The 18,858-nt window shown below is 45.9% G+C and overlaps 1 protein-coding gene across 3 annotated transcripts in view; it reads right to left on the bottom strand.

The window, feature by feature from the left end:
• The window catches only part of LOC146334129 (BTB/POZ domain-containing protein 2-like), a 36,999-nt gene that overhangs the window by 4,718 nt on the left and 13,423 nt on the right, over positions 1 to 18,858 (bottom strand). For all 3 annotated transcript variants that reach the window (XM_084825130.1, XM_084825129.1, XM_084825131.1), the window contains exon 5: positions 5,276 to 5,473. In XM_084825130.1, the coding sequence (XP_084681256.1) occupies positions 5,276 to 5,473 (198 nt within the window). The remainder of the gene's footprint in view (positions 1 to 5,275; positions 5,474 to 18,858) is intronic.

Below are 18,858 nucleotides of genomic sequence, written 5' to 3'. Positions count from 1 at the left end.
CAAGGCTAAAAGAGATGACGCCGGAAGATGAGCCCCTCAGGTCAGAAGGTGTCCAATATACTACTGGGGAACAGCAGAGGGTATTTCCAAGTAGCGCCAGAAAGAGTGAAGCGGCTGGGCCAAAGCCAAAAGGACACTCAGATGTGGATGTGTCTGGTGGTGAAAAGAAAGTCCGATGCTGTAAAGAACAATATTGTTTAGGAACCTGGGATGTAAGATCAATGAATCAAGGTAAGCCGGAGGTGGTCAAACATGAGATGGCAAGATTGAACATCGACATCTTGGGAATCAGCGAACTAAAATGGACAGGCACGGGCGAATTTAATTCAGGTGACCATTATATCTACTACTGTGGGCAAGAATCCCTTAGAAGAAATGGAGTAGCACTCATAGTCAACAAAAGGGTGGGAAAAGCAGTACTGGGGTACAATCTCGAAAACGACAGAATGATCTCAGTACGAATCCAAGGCAAACCATTCAACATCACAGTAATTCAAGTCTATGCCCCAACCACTGATGCCGAAGAAGCTGAGGTTGATGGGTTCTATGAAGACCTACAACACCTTCTAGAACTAACACCAAAAAAAGATGTCCTCTTCATCATAGGGGATTGGAATGCCAAAGTAGGAAGTCAAGAAATCACCGGGATAACAGGCAAGCATGGCCTTGGTGTACACAACGAAGCAGGACAAAGGCTAATAGAGTTCTGCCAAGAGAACACGCTGATCATAGCAAACACTCTTTTCCAACAGCACAAGAGGCGACTCTGCACATGGACATCACCAGATGGTCAATATCGAAATCAGATTATGTCCTTTGCAGCCAAAGATGGAGAAGCTCTATACAGTCAGTCAAAACAAGACCTGGAGTTGACTGTGGCTCAGATCATGAGCTGCTTCTTGCAAAATTTCAGCTTAAATTGAAGAATGTAGGGAAAACCACTAAACCATTCAGGTATGACCTCAATCATATCCCTTATGAATATACAGTGGAGGTGAGGAATAGATTTCAGGGATTAGACCTGATAGACAGAGTGCCTGAGGAACTATGGACGCAGGTCCGTAACATTGTTCAGGAGGCAGCAATGAAATCCATCCCCCCAAAAAAAGAAATGCAAGAAAGCAAAGTGGCTGTCTGATGAGGCTTTACAAGTAGCTGAGGAAAGAAGGGAAGCGAAAAGCAAGGGAGAAAGGGGAAGATATAGCCAACTGAATGCAGAGTTCCAGAGAATAGCAAGGAGAGACAAGAAGGCCTTCTTCAATGAACAATGCAAAGAAATCGAGGAAAACAACAGAATGGGAAAGACTAGAGATCTTTTCAAGAAAAGATGGAAAAGAAAAGAAGAGGTGGAAAGATGAGAAAAGAAGAGGTGGAAAGAATACACAGAAGAACTATACAGGAAAGATCTGAATGTCCCTGATAGCCATGATAGTGCAGTCACTGAACTTGAGCCGGACATCCTAGAGGGTGAAGTCAAGTGGGCCTTAGGAAGCATTACTAAGCTAGCGGAGATGACAATCTTCCAGCTGAGCTATTTAAAATCCTAAAAGATGATGCTGTTAGTGCTGCACTCAATATGCCAACAAATCTGGAACACTCAACAGTGGCCACAAGACTGGAAAAGGTCAGTTTACATTCCAATTCCAAAGAAGGGCAACGCCAAGGAGTGTTCCAAGTACCGTACAATTGCACTCATTTCACATGCCAGCAAGGTGATGCTCAAAATCCTACAAGCTAGGCTTCAGCAGTATGTGAACCGAGAACTACCGGAAGTAAAAGCTGGGTTTCGAAGAGGCAGAGGAACTAGAGATCAAATCGCCAACGTTCGCTGCATCATGGAGAAAGCAAGAGAATTCCAGAAAAATGTCTATTTCTGCTTCATTGACTACACTAAAGCCTTTGATTGTGTGGATCACAACAAACTGTGGCCAATTCTTAAAGAGATGGGAGTAGCAGACCACCTTGCTTGTCTCCTGAGAAACCTGTATGAGGGTCAAGAAGCAACAGTAAGAAACAGACATGGAACAACCGATTGGTTCAAAATTGGGAAAGGAGTACGACAAGGCTGCATATCGTCGCCCTGCTTATTTAACTTATATGCAGAGTACATCATGAGAAACGCCGGGTTGGATGAATCACAGGTTGGAATTAAGATTGCCGGGATAATTATCAACAACCTCAGATACGCAGACGATACCACCCTAATGGCAGAAAGCGAAGAGGATCTAAAGTGCCTCTTGTTGAGAGATAGGGGAGAGTGCAAAAGCTGGTTTGAAACTCAACATTAAAAGAACTAAGATCATGGCATCTGGCCCCATCACTTCCCGGCATATAGAAGGGGAAGAAATGGAAGCAGTGACAGATTTTATTTTCTTGGGCTCCAAGCTCACCGCAGATGGTGACTGTAGCCATGAAATTAAAAGACGCTTGCTCCTGGGGAGGAAAGCTATGGCAAACCTAGACAGCATAGTAAGAAGCAGAGACATCACCTTGCCGACAAAGGTCCGTCTAATTAAAGCTGTGGTTTTCCCAGTAGCAATGTATGGCTGTGAGAGCTGGACTATAAGGAAGGCTGAGTGCCGAAGAATTGATGCTTTCGAACTGTGGTGCTGGAGAAGACTCTTACGAGTCCCCTGGACTGCAAGGAGGTCAAATCAGTCCATCCTAAAGGAAATCAACCCTGAGTGCTCATTGGAAGGACAGATACTGAAGCTGAAGCTGAAATATTTTGGCCATCTAATGCGAAGAGAAAACTCCCTGGAAAAGACCCTGATGCTGGGAAAGACTGAAGGCAAAAGGAGAAGGGGACGGCAGAGGATGAGATGGCTAGATAGCATCACCGATGCAATGAATATGCACTTGAGCACACTCCGGGAGAGAGCGCAGGACAGAAAGGCCTGGCGTGCTATGGTCCATGGGGTCACGAAGAGTCGGACATGACTTAACATTTGTTTCTTAAGGGATGTCTACACTTATTTAAACTAGTTTCACACCTGCTTAAGTAGCCCTGTAAAGAAGCCCCGAAATCCTACTTGCCTGCCCCTGCCATGTCTACCTCATCTGTCCACATCAATGGTCAGAAAAAGACAGAATTGAACCTTTGTCCAGAAAGAAAGAAAAATAAGGGGATGCGCTGGCCCATTTTTGACTCTGGTTCTGCCCACCATTCTCCCCATAAATTACCGCTGAGAGAATGCAACCCTCGACAGAAAAAAAAATCCCCCTCTAGAGGTAATAGAAAATGTGGACTCATTGCTTTTGAAGTGTGCTAACAAGGGAAGGGAAATACATTTCTTTGAAATCCATGGGCTTATTTTCAAGTAAACGTACACAGGATTAAAAGCATTGGTTGTCTTTAGCGTTATGTGATAGCTGTGTTTAGAGCAGTGCGTATGCACATGGAGTGGCAAGGGTAACCTTCACCTTTAGCACTTTTGGAAAACCTGCATGAAACCCCACTCTCCTACAACTGAAGTCAAACAGCCAAAGGAAGACAGCAGAGATCAATATGCACAAACAGGCACTAATACAGCAGAAAATCAACATGGCGCCCCACTTCCTGTCCATTTCGGAAGGGCTTGCGCAGGAGCCCTTCCTGATGGATTAATACCCCATGGCTCAGGTCTCACCATACTCCATGCTCTCACCCTTTATTAGTGCCCAAAATCCACCCTTGAGGCAACTGCCTCACAACAAAGCAGGCTTCAAGTGCTGGTAACTGTTCCTGGCTGCAGAATGCTTCAAAATATTTGCTCTGGAGGAAGGGGTGTGGCACAGTTGCCAATCTGAGATGCATCATGATTACAAAGAACAAATTTTTCAGTACTATGCTGGAACGTTCACATAGAAAATGACTGCCAACAGAGACAAAATCCAACACTGTATTGGCAAAAGATGTAGTTAGTACCAAGACTAACTAGTGTGGTTTTAACTTCAACAAAGGGCTCTTTCACCCCAATGCTATTCATGTTGCTCTTAAGAAAGGGGTCCCCCCAAACTATATTTAAAAAGAAAACGCAGAGTTGCATTTGGTATCACATTCCTGCACATAATTGAGCTCAAAACCCCAGAAAAATAGGGGGGAAATCTGAAGAGAGAGCTGTTTAATTTTAATCCATCTCCTCCACCCAAATGAACCTACCCTCACATTCAGATCAACAGAGGCCCTATACTCACTGCCTCCACTCAGCCCCCTGCACTGCCCAACCATCAGAAGTGTGGTGGATGAGTACAAAAAATAGGACATTCTTTCCTGGCACCTCAACTGTAGAATGCCCTGAGGAGTTGGGCCTGCTTGGCCCATGATGTGGGTTTTCCAGAAAATGCTGAACTGGAAAAAAAATCCAGTGCCCTCAACAGGTATCTAATTCAACATATTTGACTTATCTTTGTCAAAAAAACTAGAAGTAGTACGTCATATTAATTCTACATGCTATGTAAGTATCTGAAAAGTTTATATTTGATTAGGAAAAAAGCTCAACTTACAGCACAGTCCTACATATGTTTACTCAGAGGTTAAGTCTAACTGAGTACAAATGGCTTACTCTGTACCATGTTTAGGACAGTAATCTTAGCATGGCTTAAATATGTTACAGTCGAACAAATTCAAAGCTTTGAAATTATTTTCACTGCAATACTTGTTAATTCTCTAAGACATGACAACTGAACAACTTATACTTCCCCTCATGTTATTTTAAATGTTAAGGAAATGTAAAGAGGAAAAAGTGAAGGCACTGAAAACTGTTAACATACTAGTTTTAGCAAGCCCAAACAGCTGCGCAGGATATATATATAGATATTTCTTGAGCCATAGACAGCTTTAAAAAGAATAATAATTGAAACTATCCAATCTGACTAGCATTGTATCCATTATGTTACTAATTCATGTAACAGAACAATGCCCTTTTTTCTTTTTGTAAAGGAACAATTTTTTTCAGGGAAAAGTATAGCAGTGGAAGATTTTCTGCCTCACTTCACTGTGTGACTCTCTCACTATTTGCCTTCCAGAGCAAGCTACAAACACATCTCTTTGTTTCCAGCAGTTATTTGTGGTGCTGTGTAAGCTGGTAGCATACTTAGTCTGCGAATTGCACTGTTACCTTAATGACTGGTTTTATTTATCTGTAAGCTGCCTGGAAGGAGGGAGAGAACGGCAAAACCAAGAGGGGGCAGAAATGTCTTTAAAAACATTTTATAAATAAATACATTCTATAAATATATACATAAGCTCAGTCGGATTTAAAACTGTGTTTTAAAAGGAAAGGGTCCCAATAACCTGCAGCAAACTCCTCAATCGTCATCAAAGGGAAGCGGATGAGCGAGAGCACTTTGCCCAGGGTTTTCTGCTTGTTCTCCGGAACCACCTGCAGCTGCTGTCGCTGGCACTCAGCTTCCGACCACCGGACCACTGCGTTGAAGAGGCGCACCTCACGGATGCCAAGGGTGTCCCGCTCCAGCACGGCCACCAGCGTGGCTGCCAGGAAAAGACAGACCACAGTTAGCTGTGGCCTCTGACGTTTATTACATTAACCGTTTCGGTACAAACACTCCAGGTGTAAGAGACCTACACAACTGCACCAGACCAGTTCCAAAATGTATAGTGCTCGGGGGTACAATTATGCTAATAGATTTTACAAAACAACAATTATCAACAGTCAGTCAAAGCTGCAAAACAACTTATCAATTGGACCTGTATCCAAGATGGCGACGGAGTAGTAGCTTGTTTTGGCATTCCTCCCTATCTGCGGTATTTGCAGTATTTTATCCTTTTTGTAGCTCGGAAATCCCCATAAATTTATTGCCGTTTATGTGGGACTTTATGTGCAATCCTTGGATGATGAATGTTTAGCTCTTTGAGGAGTGAAAACATAGATACAAGTCTGCTCCGTCCTTGGAGCCGCAGCAGCTGGGCTGGTGCGTGTGGAACGTTAAATAAAAATAAAGATAAGACACCTGTAAAGCTCAGCAGAAGGTGCATGAAATCAGCACCTGGCATTGGGATTAAGTCTTGGTGGATGGGAACTGGAGTCTTTTTTGCTACTCCTACCAGCCCTGGAGATTTTGCAGGACTTGGCCAAGGAGAGGCTCGGACTTGCTTTGGAATTGTTGTGGAATTAAGACAGTCTGGGTTTATTGGCTAAGGTGAGTTCGCTTTTTGACTGGCCTTCTCGTCCTTCCCTGTCATCCCTGCTCCATGCCTAGGCCTGGGCCACTGCCTGCGTCTTTCTTTGTGTGATCGCCTGCTGCACAGAATTATTGGGGAGTCGCTTGTGGCCTGCCTATGGATTAAGGACCCTTGCCCATGGTCTCCTCCCTGTGGCAAACCAGAGCTTCTGGCAGGATCTGGCCCTTGAGTTGTGAATTTACAGCTGCTGACAAGTTTTACCTGCTCCGTTTCCTCTGCAATTGTTTTCTTTGAATATTGTCTGTGTCCATTTAAGTTAGTGCTTATGTGTCAGTGTTCGTGGGGTTGAAACTTTTGAATGAAATGAACTGGTGAACCCCACAGCACTGGCAACTAAGGTTGTATTTTATTTTAATGTGCTTGCTGGCCTAGCTCAAGCTATTTTAATTTATTTCATGGTGAATTTTTTGCTTTGTCTTAATTTTTACTTATTTTAATTAAATTGATTTTAATTATCAAGTATGGTTCTCATGACACAAGGGTGTAAGGCCTTGGGGATCTTCTCTCCCCCAGTGCTTGACCTTCCCCACCCCAAAAAGAAAACAAATAAACAAAAATTCCATCCTTTTTTGCTTTAAAAGAGAAAGACAGCAATAAGTCTTCCTGTTTTCATTCCACCTCATCAGTCTGCCCTAATATCTTGGATTGGTCTGTAAATTACCTCCCTTGTAACAATTCTACCACACAGGATAGGGAAGGGGAAATTGATCTTGCAACAGAAATTGCCCAAGCCAACATCACATATGCTGCAAGTACAAAAGAGTCCCCTTCTGCATGGCTGGGAGGGAACCATAGGACCTCTGTGTTTACTCTTGAATCTTCCGCTGTCTTAATGGTGGAAATTCCTCCATTGGTGAAGAGTGAGCTTATAGTGGGAATGGATCCCACTGAGAGTTTAAACCCTATCGCTCACTTTAAGAACCAGATAGATTTCATTACTGAAGACCTGGACTTAACAAAGAAATTTTTGGCAGAATGCTACAGTTCGTTAACTACCATGGTTGCACTAACGATATAAGAACTTCGAGGCCTCAGTGGACACCCTCTCAAAAAGTGAAGTTATAAATAATGGACTCCCTTCTAAAATAGGTAAAAAAAAAAAAAAGGGCGCAGTTAACAAACAGCTTATTAAAGAAAAATCGTCAAACTAGGAAGATAGATAAAAGAAAGTCTAAATATGTTAAAATCTCTAGGAAAGGTAAAAAAAAAAAAATCCCAACACTTTGCAAATTATTAGATGACCTCATCCCAAAGTCACCAAAGCAGCAGCAGCAGCAAAGAAAGAAGCTTAAGACATCAGTATCTAAAAGAACATCTGCTGCCACTAAGGGATTATTGAAACAACCTTTAACTGAGACCCCTGAGAGCAGGATTCCTAGTGTCTCTCCTTCTGCACAAGATATAATACAAGATCCATGGCAGCACGTACTTGTCCTTGGGACAGACTTAAAGATCAAAAACCCAAATAGAATGCATCAAAGAATTAAGCCAAAGATAAATGAAAAATGGTGTTTAGTTCTGGTGTTTAGTCCATTTACTGACTCCAACTATACTACATGCTGCTCAGAATTGTACAGTTGAAGACCATACCATAGAAGTGGACCCTCTATGTGAGTATCACCAACCTGTACCTAATAAAAGTCCATCAAAGGGCAGAAACTATAGAAAAGAAGCCACAGACGTTCAGCGTAATAGAGAGATACCTGGTAAACCTGCCCCTAGCATGTCTGCAGAGGTAGAGAAATGCTGACTACCCAACCCATCCTCGCTCTAAACACCTGGTGTTGATGAAGATTCTCTCCTGGAACGTTGCAGGTTGGACCTCTAAACTAGCAGATGAGAACTTTAAAGAATTCTGTGCCCAATTTCAGATCACTCTTATTCAAGAATCCTGGGTCACATTAACAACTTTTCCCTCTCTACCTGGGTATGTTTCTTATTCTTCGCCTGCAATTAAAGTAGAAAATAAAGGATGTCCAAGAGGTGGTCTTGCCACACTGGTCTCAGTTGACTTTAACCCAATTATATCACCTGTTGATATAGGCTTTACTAACAATATCATAACCCTCCAAGTTGCCTGGACCTCTTGGTTTAAAAAATTTCTTGATCAATATTTTGATATCCTGAGGCGCAAACTAGCTCAAAGTGGGCTAGATGAAACAACGATCCGGTGGATCCACAGTTGGCTACAGAATCGGACCCAAAGAGTGCTTATCAGTGGGACCTTCTCAAGCTGGGGAGAGGTCACGAGTGGGGTACCGCAGGGCTCAGTCCTGGGCCCAGTGCTCTTCAACATTTTTATGAATGACTTGGAGGAGGAGGTGCAGGGAATGCTGATCCTATTGGCAGATGACAAAAAATTGGGCGGGATAGCTAATACTTTGGAAGACAGAAACAAAATTCAAAGGGATCTGGATAGACTGGAGCGCTGGGCAGAAAACAACAGACTGACATTTAATAGGGAGAAATGCCAAGTTCTGCACCTAGGAACTTGAGCGAGGCAAGTCAGTGATGAAGTCAAGGGAGAGCAGTTTCCAAGGTCCTGAGGGCGTAGGCAGGGGGTGAAGCAAGCCTGTGGGCTTGCGTGAGGGGGCCTTCGCCCGCTGGCAGGTTGGGCAGGAGGTGACATAGGACTTGACGTCCCAACACACACGAGGCCACCAAAAATCCCTTGTCACTCCATGCAGGGTCTTGGTGACGCCAAAATGCCCAGCTGTGGGGGAGTTGTGGCACTGATGGAGGACCTTCTTGCGGAGGGGTCTAGAAGGCACATAGACCTGGCCGGAATGGTAAAGCAGGCCACCTCGCAAAGAAAAGGGGGTAGAGTGGGGGGGTAGAGTGGGGGGGCAGAGGCTAGCCCCAATTCCTCCACCTTTGTGCGAACAAAAGCATCCTGAGCCTGTGCAGAGAGAAGGAGCTCCTCCCAAGAATGAGGCACCGCAGCTGCCGCCAGGCCTTGGGGGGGAAGAATCAGAGGGGGTGGGATTTTCCTCACTCTCTGGCTGGAGGTCAGGCTTATGAGAAAGAGCATCTGCTTGTAGGTTGTCGGAGGCTTTCACATGGCAAATCTTAAGGTGGAACTGAGAAAAAAAAAAGCGACCACCTAATCTGCCGCTGGTTTAAGGCACAGGCTGTCTGAAGATGTTCGAGGTTGCGATGGTCGGTTCTAACTTCGGCTGGGTGCTGCGCCCCCTCCAGAAGATGACGCCAGGTCTCCAAAGCGGACTTGATGGCCAACAGTTCCTTCTCCCAAATGGTATAATTCCTCTCAGACATGGTCAGTTTCCTGGAGTGGTAGGCGCAGGGTTGCAGCCCGCCACCCTCCCGATTTGGCTGAAAGAGCACCGCCCCCACCGCAAAGTCAGAGGCATCGATCTGCACTACAAAAGGCTTCCTCGGGTCGGGATGTAACAGGATCGGCTCAGAACTGAAAAGCTTCTTAAGTTCCTCGAAAGCCTGTTGGGCAGATGCCGTCCAATGAAAAGGAGATTTCTTGCCCTTAAGGAGGTCCGTGAGAGGACATGTCATCTGAGCAAAACTGGGCAGGAACTTTCTGTAGAAATTAGCAAAACCCAGAAAACGTTGCAAGACCTTCTTGGTGGCTGGAGCCTGCCAGGAAAGGACAGCCTGGACCTTTGCAGGATCCATCCTGATACCGTCAGCTGAGAGAATGTAGCCGAGATAGTCCAAAGAGGTTGGGTCAAACGCACATTTCTCCAGCTTGGCATAAAGATGGTTCTCGCGGAGGCGCTGGAGGATGGCGGAGACATGACCCTGATGGGCGTGGGGGTCCTCAGAAAATATAAGTAAATCATCGAGATAAACAATGAGGAAAGTGTCCAAATAGTCCCGGAAGATGGCATTCGTAAAACGCGAACGGGGGGGGGGGGGGTGCGCAGGCGAGCCCAAAAGGCATCACTAGGTATTCATATGCTCTGTACCGGGTCCCGAAAGAGGTCTTCCACTCATCCCTCTCCCAGATGCGAATGAGATTGTAGGCGCCACGCAGGTCCAACTTTGTGAAAATCTTGGCTCACCCCAGGCGCTCCAGCATCTCAGGCATGAGGGGGAGGGGGTACTTGTCAGGGATGGAGACCGAATTTAGATTTCTGAAATCGTGCACCAGGCGGAGCTCTCCAGATCATTTGGCCACAAAGAAGGTAGGAGCGCAGGCGGGGGAGGAAGACAGGCGAATGAAGCGGCGTTTGAGATTCTTGTCCAAAAACTCCCGCAGAGCTTGAAGTTCCGGCTCCGACATTGAATACAGCCGACCAGTAGGGATGGTCGCCCCCGGAATGCGGTTAATGGCACAGTCAAAAGGGCAGTGGGGGGGAAGCCGGTCAGCCTCCTTCTTGTCAAACACATCCTGAAAAGCTGCATACTTCTCTGGGAGGATGACGGTAGCTGAAGGACTGCCAGAAGCAGACAAGGAAGGGGAAGAAAGGGTTAAGGCCTGGGCTGGGACTGGCACCTCCTCCAGGAGGCAATGCTCCCGGCAGTAGGGAGACGCAAACTCCACTTGCTGAAGCCCCCAAGAAATCTGAGGATTGTGCTTAGAGAGCCAGGAAACAGCCAGCACAAGTGGGTATAAGGGAACCTTGGCTAAGTGAAACTGAATATGCTCAACGTGGGACTGGGTGTGCAGAGTGAGCGGAACTGTAATATGGGTCACCGTGCCTGAAGAGAGAGGACGCCCATCAATGGTCTCCACTGCCAAGGGGGCAGGAAGGGGCAGGGTAGGAATCTTGTGGAAGAGGGCGAAGTCTCATCCATGAAACTGGTCGTAGCCCCCGAGTCCACTAAAGCTAGGGCCTCCACCCCACCCCACTGGGAGGAGCGGAGGTGAACATGCAACAGCAGATGGGAGGGTGGGGGGGTTGGGGAAGGCACCCACCCGGTGGGGAACTGACCCCCACACTGGAGGCCCCCAACCAGCATGGGGGGCAGTCTAGTCAGGCCTGGGGACGAGGAGGGGGAAGGAGAGGAGGGGGAGGCAGCGGAACTGTGGATTTAACTCGGCAGGTCTTGGCGAAATGCCCCAGCTTTCCACCTCGGAAACATCGGCGCTCAGCTTGCCGGCGCTCAAGTTCCTCTGGCAGCAGTGAGGCTCGGGTAGCTCCCAGCTGCATCGGGGTCTCCTCCACCCCCACCGTTGGAGCGGGGGGTGGGGGAGGGGGCAGGAAACGTGGGGGAATGGGAGGAGGGAAATCCCGGCCCCCGGCGCCCCTCCAGCCGACTATCTATCTGAAGGCAGGTCTGGATGAGGTCCTCCAAAATAGGCAGGCTGGGCGTGCACACCAACTCATCTAAGATCTCGTCGTTCAAACCATCCAAAAACTGAGCCACTAGCGTGGCATCATTCCACTGTAAATCCTGCATCAGCAAGCGAAAGGTTGTAGCGTAGCTGGAAACTGAGTCCTTGCCCTGCCAGAGGTGGCGAATCTCCTGAGAAGCCGTCTGCGTACCCAGGGGGTCACCGAAAAAATGGGCCATCGCTGTCATGAAACCTTGATAGCCCCCGAGCAGGGGGTCATTAGCGATCAGGAGCCCCGAAGCCCATCTAGCTGCCATGCCTGACAGTAGGTTAATGATGAAACCCACACGAACCTGTTCCGTCTGGAAATCCTCAGGCCTAAGACGCATGTACAGCTCTGATTGGGCCCTGAAAATCTGAAAAAGTCCTTTCTCATCAGAAAACTTCTCTGGCAAAGCCACCGGGCACTTGCGGCGAGGGGGAATCGGAGGTGGAGGGGGTTGAACCGCAGACTGTAGATTCTGCACGGCAGCCGTCAGTTGAGCCATCTGATCACGGAGAATCTGGTTCTCTTGCACTAGAGCTTGCACTGCCGGGTCCCCGGCACCCTCCATAAGGATATAGAAGAGAGAAAAAAAAAAGAGGAATGGGGACCAAGCTGTCAAGGGCTCCTCAGTCTAATCCAGTAGCCAAGTCCAGACACAGACAAAGGGATTCTTTTCAAAGCTTTATTCCTCTTTTACAACTTAACAACTCTACTGTTAGAAACTAGATATGAGCAGCAGAGTACCTATGCCCTAAGTTGGAACAGTTGGTCCCCGTTTGAAAGGGAATCACTGGCAGACCCTGAACTTATGGGCTAGGGAGAGTCCCTCCCCTTTTCCCTTGGATCCTCTGGGTGCAACCGTTGTTTGCGCGCCAACCGGGCACTACGCCTCCTTTCCGCGCCCTCCATTTGGCACCGCTCCCTGCGTTGGTGTCGCGCATCCAGCAAGTCTGCTTTCCATGCTCTGTCACTCCCAGGACTGCTATCTAAGCTAGGAATGCTGGTGGGAGGAATTTCTGTCAGCTGTTGGCCCTGGGAAAGATGAGCACGCTCCTCTCCCAGGAGCGGCTCCTCTTCCTCAGAATCAGAACTACTCTGGTATTTTATGGGCTCAGTGTCCACCCTGACACCTACTATTCTATGATTCTACTGTCCCCCATATAATTTAAAGCCTGAGGGATACCAAATTTGGTCAGATGTAGATCATGTACTTACTTTTTTATTTGACACTAATGTCGACCCTCTAATTATATTAGCAGTTGACATGAATGCCAGAATTGGGCAAAATAACAACAAGATAGGAGAAAATATAGGATTAAGCCCTGAAGAGCTTGCCCATCGCCCCATCAGGAACTCGAAAGATTCTGGGATTAATAAAGCCAGACAGTTACTATTTGCCCTTGTCCTTAAATTCCATCTACATATTTGTAACGGGAAGGACAGAGATTATGATACTGATTCATATACATATATTGGACTGAGGGGCAAAGTGTGCTGGATTTTATGATCCTCTCTCAACCAGTTGCAGGCCACTTTCTGAACTTCAAGGTTGCTTGCCATCAGGCCAGAGAGTGATCATATGCCAATCCAACTCTCTCTCTCTTTGACCATGGGATCAATTCCCTTATCTACAATACCATCAGAAATCTGACTGTTCAAGGCGAAAGACATATACAGTGGAATGGAAAGATCCAGGAAGAGTTATCTCAATTCCTGGTGTCCCCTGGAATGCTGTTACTAAGAGATAAACTTCTGACTGCCGGAGATCCCCTGGTAATCTTCGAGGAAAATGGTTCAAATGATTAGTCCTTTGTTAGTCACCTCTAAAGCTATCCATTCACTGAAATCTCCTAATAGAGGTTGGCTCAGTGCATATCCCAGAAACATACTCTAGCAAAGGCCATAAGAAAACTGAGGTGCGAGGGCTCTGCAGAAAATTTTGTTTTATATTTCTCCGAAGAAAATATAAAAATTTGTTGTGCTCAAAAAAGAATGAATACATGCACAAATCATGGGTGGAATTGGGTCTGGAGGCTATGGAAAGGGACTCATCCTGATTTTGGGCTTTAGTAACCCTATCCACAATCAGTGGCACACCTATTTTTCTGCACTCTACAGTCACTCCTCACCTTGGACTGCTACAGCCCTGCTATATAATACGAAACTCACGTTGTCCCCTCATTGTCTTGAACGGGATCCAGTTACTCCAGATGAGATAAAAGGCTTAAGCAACTCCCTCCGTACAAAAAACGTGCCTGGTGAGGATATGCTCCCCAGAGAATTGCTCAGAGCAAATTCTGAGTGGTGGTGTCCAGTCCTTGCCACCATATTCACTTCTATAAATTCTCATGGGAGAGCTCCTGAAGGCTGGGGTGGGGTGAGTATTGTAGTCCCAATTCATAAGAAAGGTTCTAAGTCCGATCCAAAGAACTTTAGACCAATTAGTCTGCTAAGTATCATCTCTAAATTATACGCCAAATATCTACTACACAGACTAGAGTCTTGGGCTGCTGAAAACGCAATCATTGCTGAACAACAGGCAGGATTTAGAAAGGGAAAGTCCACAATAGACCAATGTTTTGTTCTTCACCATCTCATTCAAAAATACTCTCAACATAGTAGAAAAAAACTATTCACCGCTTTTGTGGACTCCAGCTCAGCTTTTGATCTTATCGACAGAAGTCGCCTATGGGAAAAGTTATCTACCACAAATATTGACAGAAGGTTGCTCTATTTAATTAAAATGCTCCACTCCAATACCTCTCTCAGGGTCAGACTTGGGGCAAATGGCCTGCTTTCAGAAAACGTCTTGACCAAAAGAGGTGTACATCAGGGCTGCCTTTTGGCTCCCTTCCTGTTCAATTTTTATATAAACAATATCGTTCAAGAACTGAGCGGCTTGGAATTCTTTCCTGCCACAATTCTGGATGTAAAACTCTCAATCCTTCTCTATGCTGATGACATTGTCATATTTTCAACTACACTGATTGGAATGTGGAGGCTACTGACTGAACTGAACAAGTTCTGTACAAATGAACATCTAATAATCATTCCAAAACTAAAGTGGTAGTTTTTGGAAATAAGAAAAAAAAATACATACATGGAAACTGGATAATAAACCCATTGACCAACAGCACAGTTTTAAATATCTAGGACTTGGGTTTAATGTTCTTTCATGGAAATGCCACTTGGAGGCTGCTAAGTGGAAGACCTCCCACTCCATATATTCTCTGATGCGTTTCTTTAAATCTCAAGGGGGGAGCCTGGTTACACCAGCAATTGAGATATTTCTGAGGAAGATATTGCCCCAGTTGCTGTATGGTGCAGAGATCTGGGGATATACAAATGTTTATATCCTAGAGGTGGTGCAGAACTCCTTCATGAGATCCCTTCTAGCTGTCCCCCAAGCTACACCAGCCCCCATAGCGCGGGCAGAGACAGAGACACTTTCTATTGAAGCACAGGGGCATTCTGCACTTGCGCTGTACTGGCTGAAGGTGTCGTGCATGCATGACTCCCGCTTACCTAAAAAGTGTCTTTTAGAACAACTGCAAACATCAACACAAAATTCTTGGGTAAAATCTGCAAGACACATTTTATATAACTATGGGATTAGTACAGATGTTTTACCCTCTTCTAACACTGACAGAGTAAAACAGCTCTACAAGGAAAGAATTTCCCTATATGCACAACATCGAGATCTATATTCCATCTCAAATATGCCATACTCGACCTGGTATTGCTTGTATAAAACATATGGCTTGGAGCGCTACTTCACTTTGCTCACTGTTGCTCCCCTAAAATCATTTACAGCCCTGAGAGTAGAGAGCATGCCCTCCGCTTTCCTGGATGGAAGATTTTAAAAACTCGTATTCCATCTACGACTTTGTATATGTGAGTCCGGTGAGGTTGAGGATATTGATCACTATCTCCTCTGTTGCCCCCTCTGTGAGTCCCCAAGAGCCAAATTCCTCCAGTATACTCTTAATTCTTTGGAAAATAGATCCCCTATGGAACAGGTTTGCTCTTTGCTGGCAGGTAATGATGATTATCCCCTTCATGGATCACTGCCTTGTTGTGGCGAAGGGGCATGCATGACTCAGTGAAGCCATAAGTTATGCCGTCCAGGGCCACCCAAGACGGACAGGGCATGGCGGAGAGTTCTGACAAAATGTGGTCCACTGGAGAAGGGAATGGCAACCCACTCCAGATTCTTGCCAAGAAAACCCCATGGAACGTATCCCAAGGCTAAAAGAGAGGACGCCGGGAGATGAGCCCCTCAGGTCGGAAGGTGTCCAATATACTACTGGGGAAGAGCAAAGGGAATTCCCAAGTAGCGCCAGAAAGAGTGAAGCGGCTGGGTCAAAGCTGAAAGGACACTCAGCTGTGGATGTGTATGGTGGTGAAAAGAAAGTCCGATGCTGTAAAGAACAATATTGTTTAGGAACCTGGAATGTAAGGTCAATGAATCAAGGTAAGCTGGATGTGGTCAAACATGAGATGGCAAGATTGAACATCGACATCTTGGGAATCAGCGAACTAAAATGGACAAGCATGGGAGAATTTAATTCAGGTGACCATTATATCTACTACTGTGGGCAAGAATTGCTCAGAAAAGATGGAGTAGCACTCATAGTAGACAAAAGGGTGGGAAAAGCAGTACTGGGGTACAATCTCAAAAACGAGAGAACGATTTCAGTATTCAATCCAAGGCAAACCATTCAACATCACAGTAATTCAAGTCTATGCCCCAACCACTGAGGCCGAAGAAGCTGAGGTTGATCGGTTCTATGAAGACCTACAACACCTTGTAGAACTAACACCAAAAAAAGATGTCCTCTTTATCATAGGGGATTGGAATGCTAAAGTAGGAAGTCAAGAAATCACCGGGATAACAGGCAGGCATGGCCTTGGTGTACAAAATGAAGCAGGACAAAGGCTAATAGAGTTTTGCCAAGAGAACACGCGGATCATAGCAAACACGCTTTTCCAACAGCACAAGAGGCGACTCTGCACATGGACATCACCAGATGGTCAATATCAAAATCAGATTGATTATGTCCTTTGCAGCCAAAGATGGAGAAGCTCTATACAGTCAGTAAAAACAAGACCTGGAGCTGACTGTGGCTCAGATCATGAGCTTCTTGTTGCAAAATTTCAGCTTAAATTGAAGAACGCAGGGAAAACCACCAAACCATTCAGGTATGACCTAAATCATATCCCTTATGAATATACAGTGGAGATGAGGAATAGATTTCAGGGATTAGACCTGATAGACAGAGTGCCTGAGGAACTATGGACGGAGGTCTGTAACGTTGTTCAGGAGGCAGCAACTCAATCCATACCAAAGAAAAAGAAATGCAAGAAAGCCTGTCTGATGCGGCTTTACAAGTATCTGAGGAAAGAAGGGAAGCGAAAAGCAAGGGAGAAAGGGGAAGATATATCCAGCAGAATGCAGAGTTCCAGAGAATAGGCTTCAGCAGCATGTGAACCGAGAACTACTGGAAGTACAAGCAGGGTTTTGAAGAGGCAGAGGAACTAGAGATCAAATCACCAACATTCGTTGGATAATGGAGAAAGCAAGAGAATTCCAGAAAAACGTATATTTCTGCTTCATTGACTACACTAAAGCCTTTGATTGTGTGAATCACAACAAACTCTGGCAAATTCTTAAGGAGAAGGGAGTACCAGACCACCTTACCTGTCTCCTGAGAAACCTGTCAAGAAGTAACAGGAAGAACCGGACATGGAACAACCGACTGGTTCAAAATTGGGAAAGGAGTACGACAAGGCTGCATGTTGTCGCCCTGCTTATTTAATTTATATGCAGAGTACATCATGAGAAACGCCAGGTTGGATGAATCACAGGTCGGAATTAAGATTGCCGGGAGAATTATCAACAATCTCCGATACGCAGACGATACCACCCTAATGGCAGAAAGTGAAGAGGATCTCAAGTGCCTCTTGTTGAGGGATAGGGGAGAGTGCAAAAGCTGGTTTGAAACTCAACATTAAAAAAACCTAAGATCATGGCATCTGGCCCCATCACTTCCTGGCATAGAGAAGGGGAAGAAATGGAAGCAGTGACAGAGTTTATTTTCTTGGGCTCCAAGATCACCGCAGACGGTGACTGTAGCCATGAAATTAAAAGACGCTTGCTCCTTGGGAGGAAAGCTATGGCACACCTAGACAGCATAGTAAGAAGCAGAGACATCACCTTGCCGACAAAGGTCCGTCTAATCAAAGCTATGGTTTTCCCAGTAGTAACGTATTGAGAGCCAGTGTAGTGTAGTGGTGAGAGTGACGGACTGGGAGCCGGGAGATCCGGGTTCTAGTCCCCACTTGGCCATGGAAGCTCACTGGGTGACTTTGGGCCAGTCACAGACTCTCAGCCCAACCTACCTCACAGGGTTGTTGTTGTGAGGATACAACGGTGAGGAGGAGGATAATGTAAGCCGCCTTGAGTTCCTTGCGAGAGGGAGAAAGGCGGGGTATAAATGCAATAAATAAATAAATAAATAAATAACGTATGGCTGTGAGAGCTGGACTATAAGGAAGGCTGAGTGCCGAAGAATTGATGCTTTCGAACTGTGGTGCTGGAGAAGACTCTTACAAGTCCCCTGGACTGCAAGGAGGTCAAATCAGTCAATCCTAAAGGAAATCAACCCTGAGTGCTCATTGGAAGGACAGATACTGAAGCTCAAATATTTTGGCCACCTAACGCAACGAGCAAACTCACTGGAAAAGACCCTGACACTGGGAAAGACTGAAGGCAAAAGGAGAAGGGGACGGCAGAGGATGAGATGGCTAGATAGCATCACCGATGCAATGAATATGAACTTGAGCATGCTCCAGGAGAGAGCAGAGGACAGGAAGGCCTGGCGTGCTATGGTCCATGGGGTCACAAAGAGTCGGCCACGACTTAACGACTGAACAACAACAACAACAACAAATGATGATTATATTATGCTACAGGTTGCCAAATTTGCTTGTGCTGCCAGGAAGCTGAGGGGAAGGCATTTAACTGCTCCTGCCAGCCAGTCTTAGGGGAAGGCTTGTGCCTACAGTATTGTTCTGGGGGGAAGTGTCACTTTCTTGTTTTATTATAAATATTTTTGTAGCAGCCATGTCGGGGGTCAGACTAAGTGGTCTCATGTTCTTGCTGAGCTAGCATAGTTTGGCAGGAACAGCAATGTAGAGACTTCCCCTGTCAGCAAGCCGAATTGCACAACACAGTCATGATTTTGCCTTTTTGCTTACTGCAAGACTGTATCCTTGTTCTCAAGATAGAATGTCCTATGGCCCATTTCCTGTACTATAAACAACTGTACCAACTGTAAAACCACAGGAGAGGGAGTGGGAGAAAGGGTCGCT

The sequence above is a fragment of the Heloderma suspectum genome, chromosome W (genome assembly GCF_057233095.1).
Source record: "Heloderma suspectum isolate Gila_16-S chromosome W, 16-S_ref, whole genome shotgun sequence".
Taxonomy (NCBI): Eukaryota; Metazoa; Chordata; class Lepidosauria; order Squamata; family Helodermatidae; genus Heloderma; species Heloderma suspectum.
The sequence above is the reverse complement of the archived record's forward strand: the minus strand, read 5'-3'. Positions and strand labels throughout refer to the sequence as shown.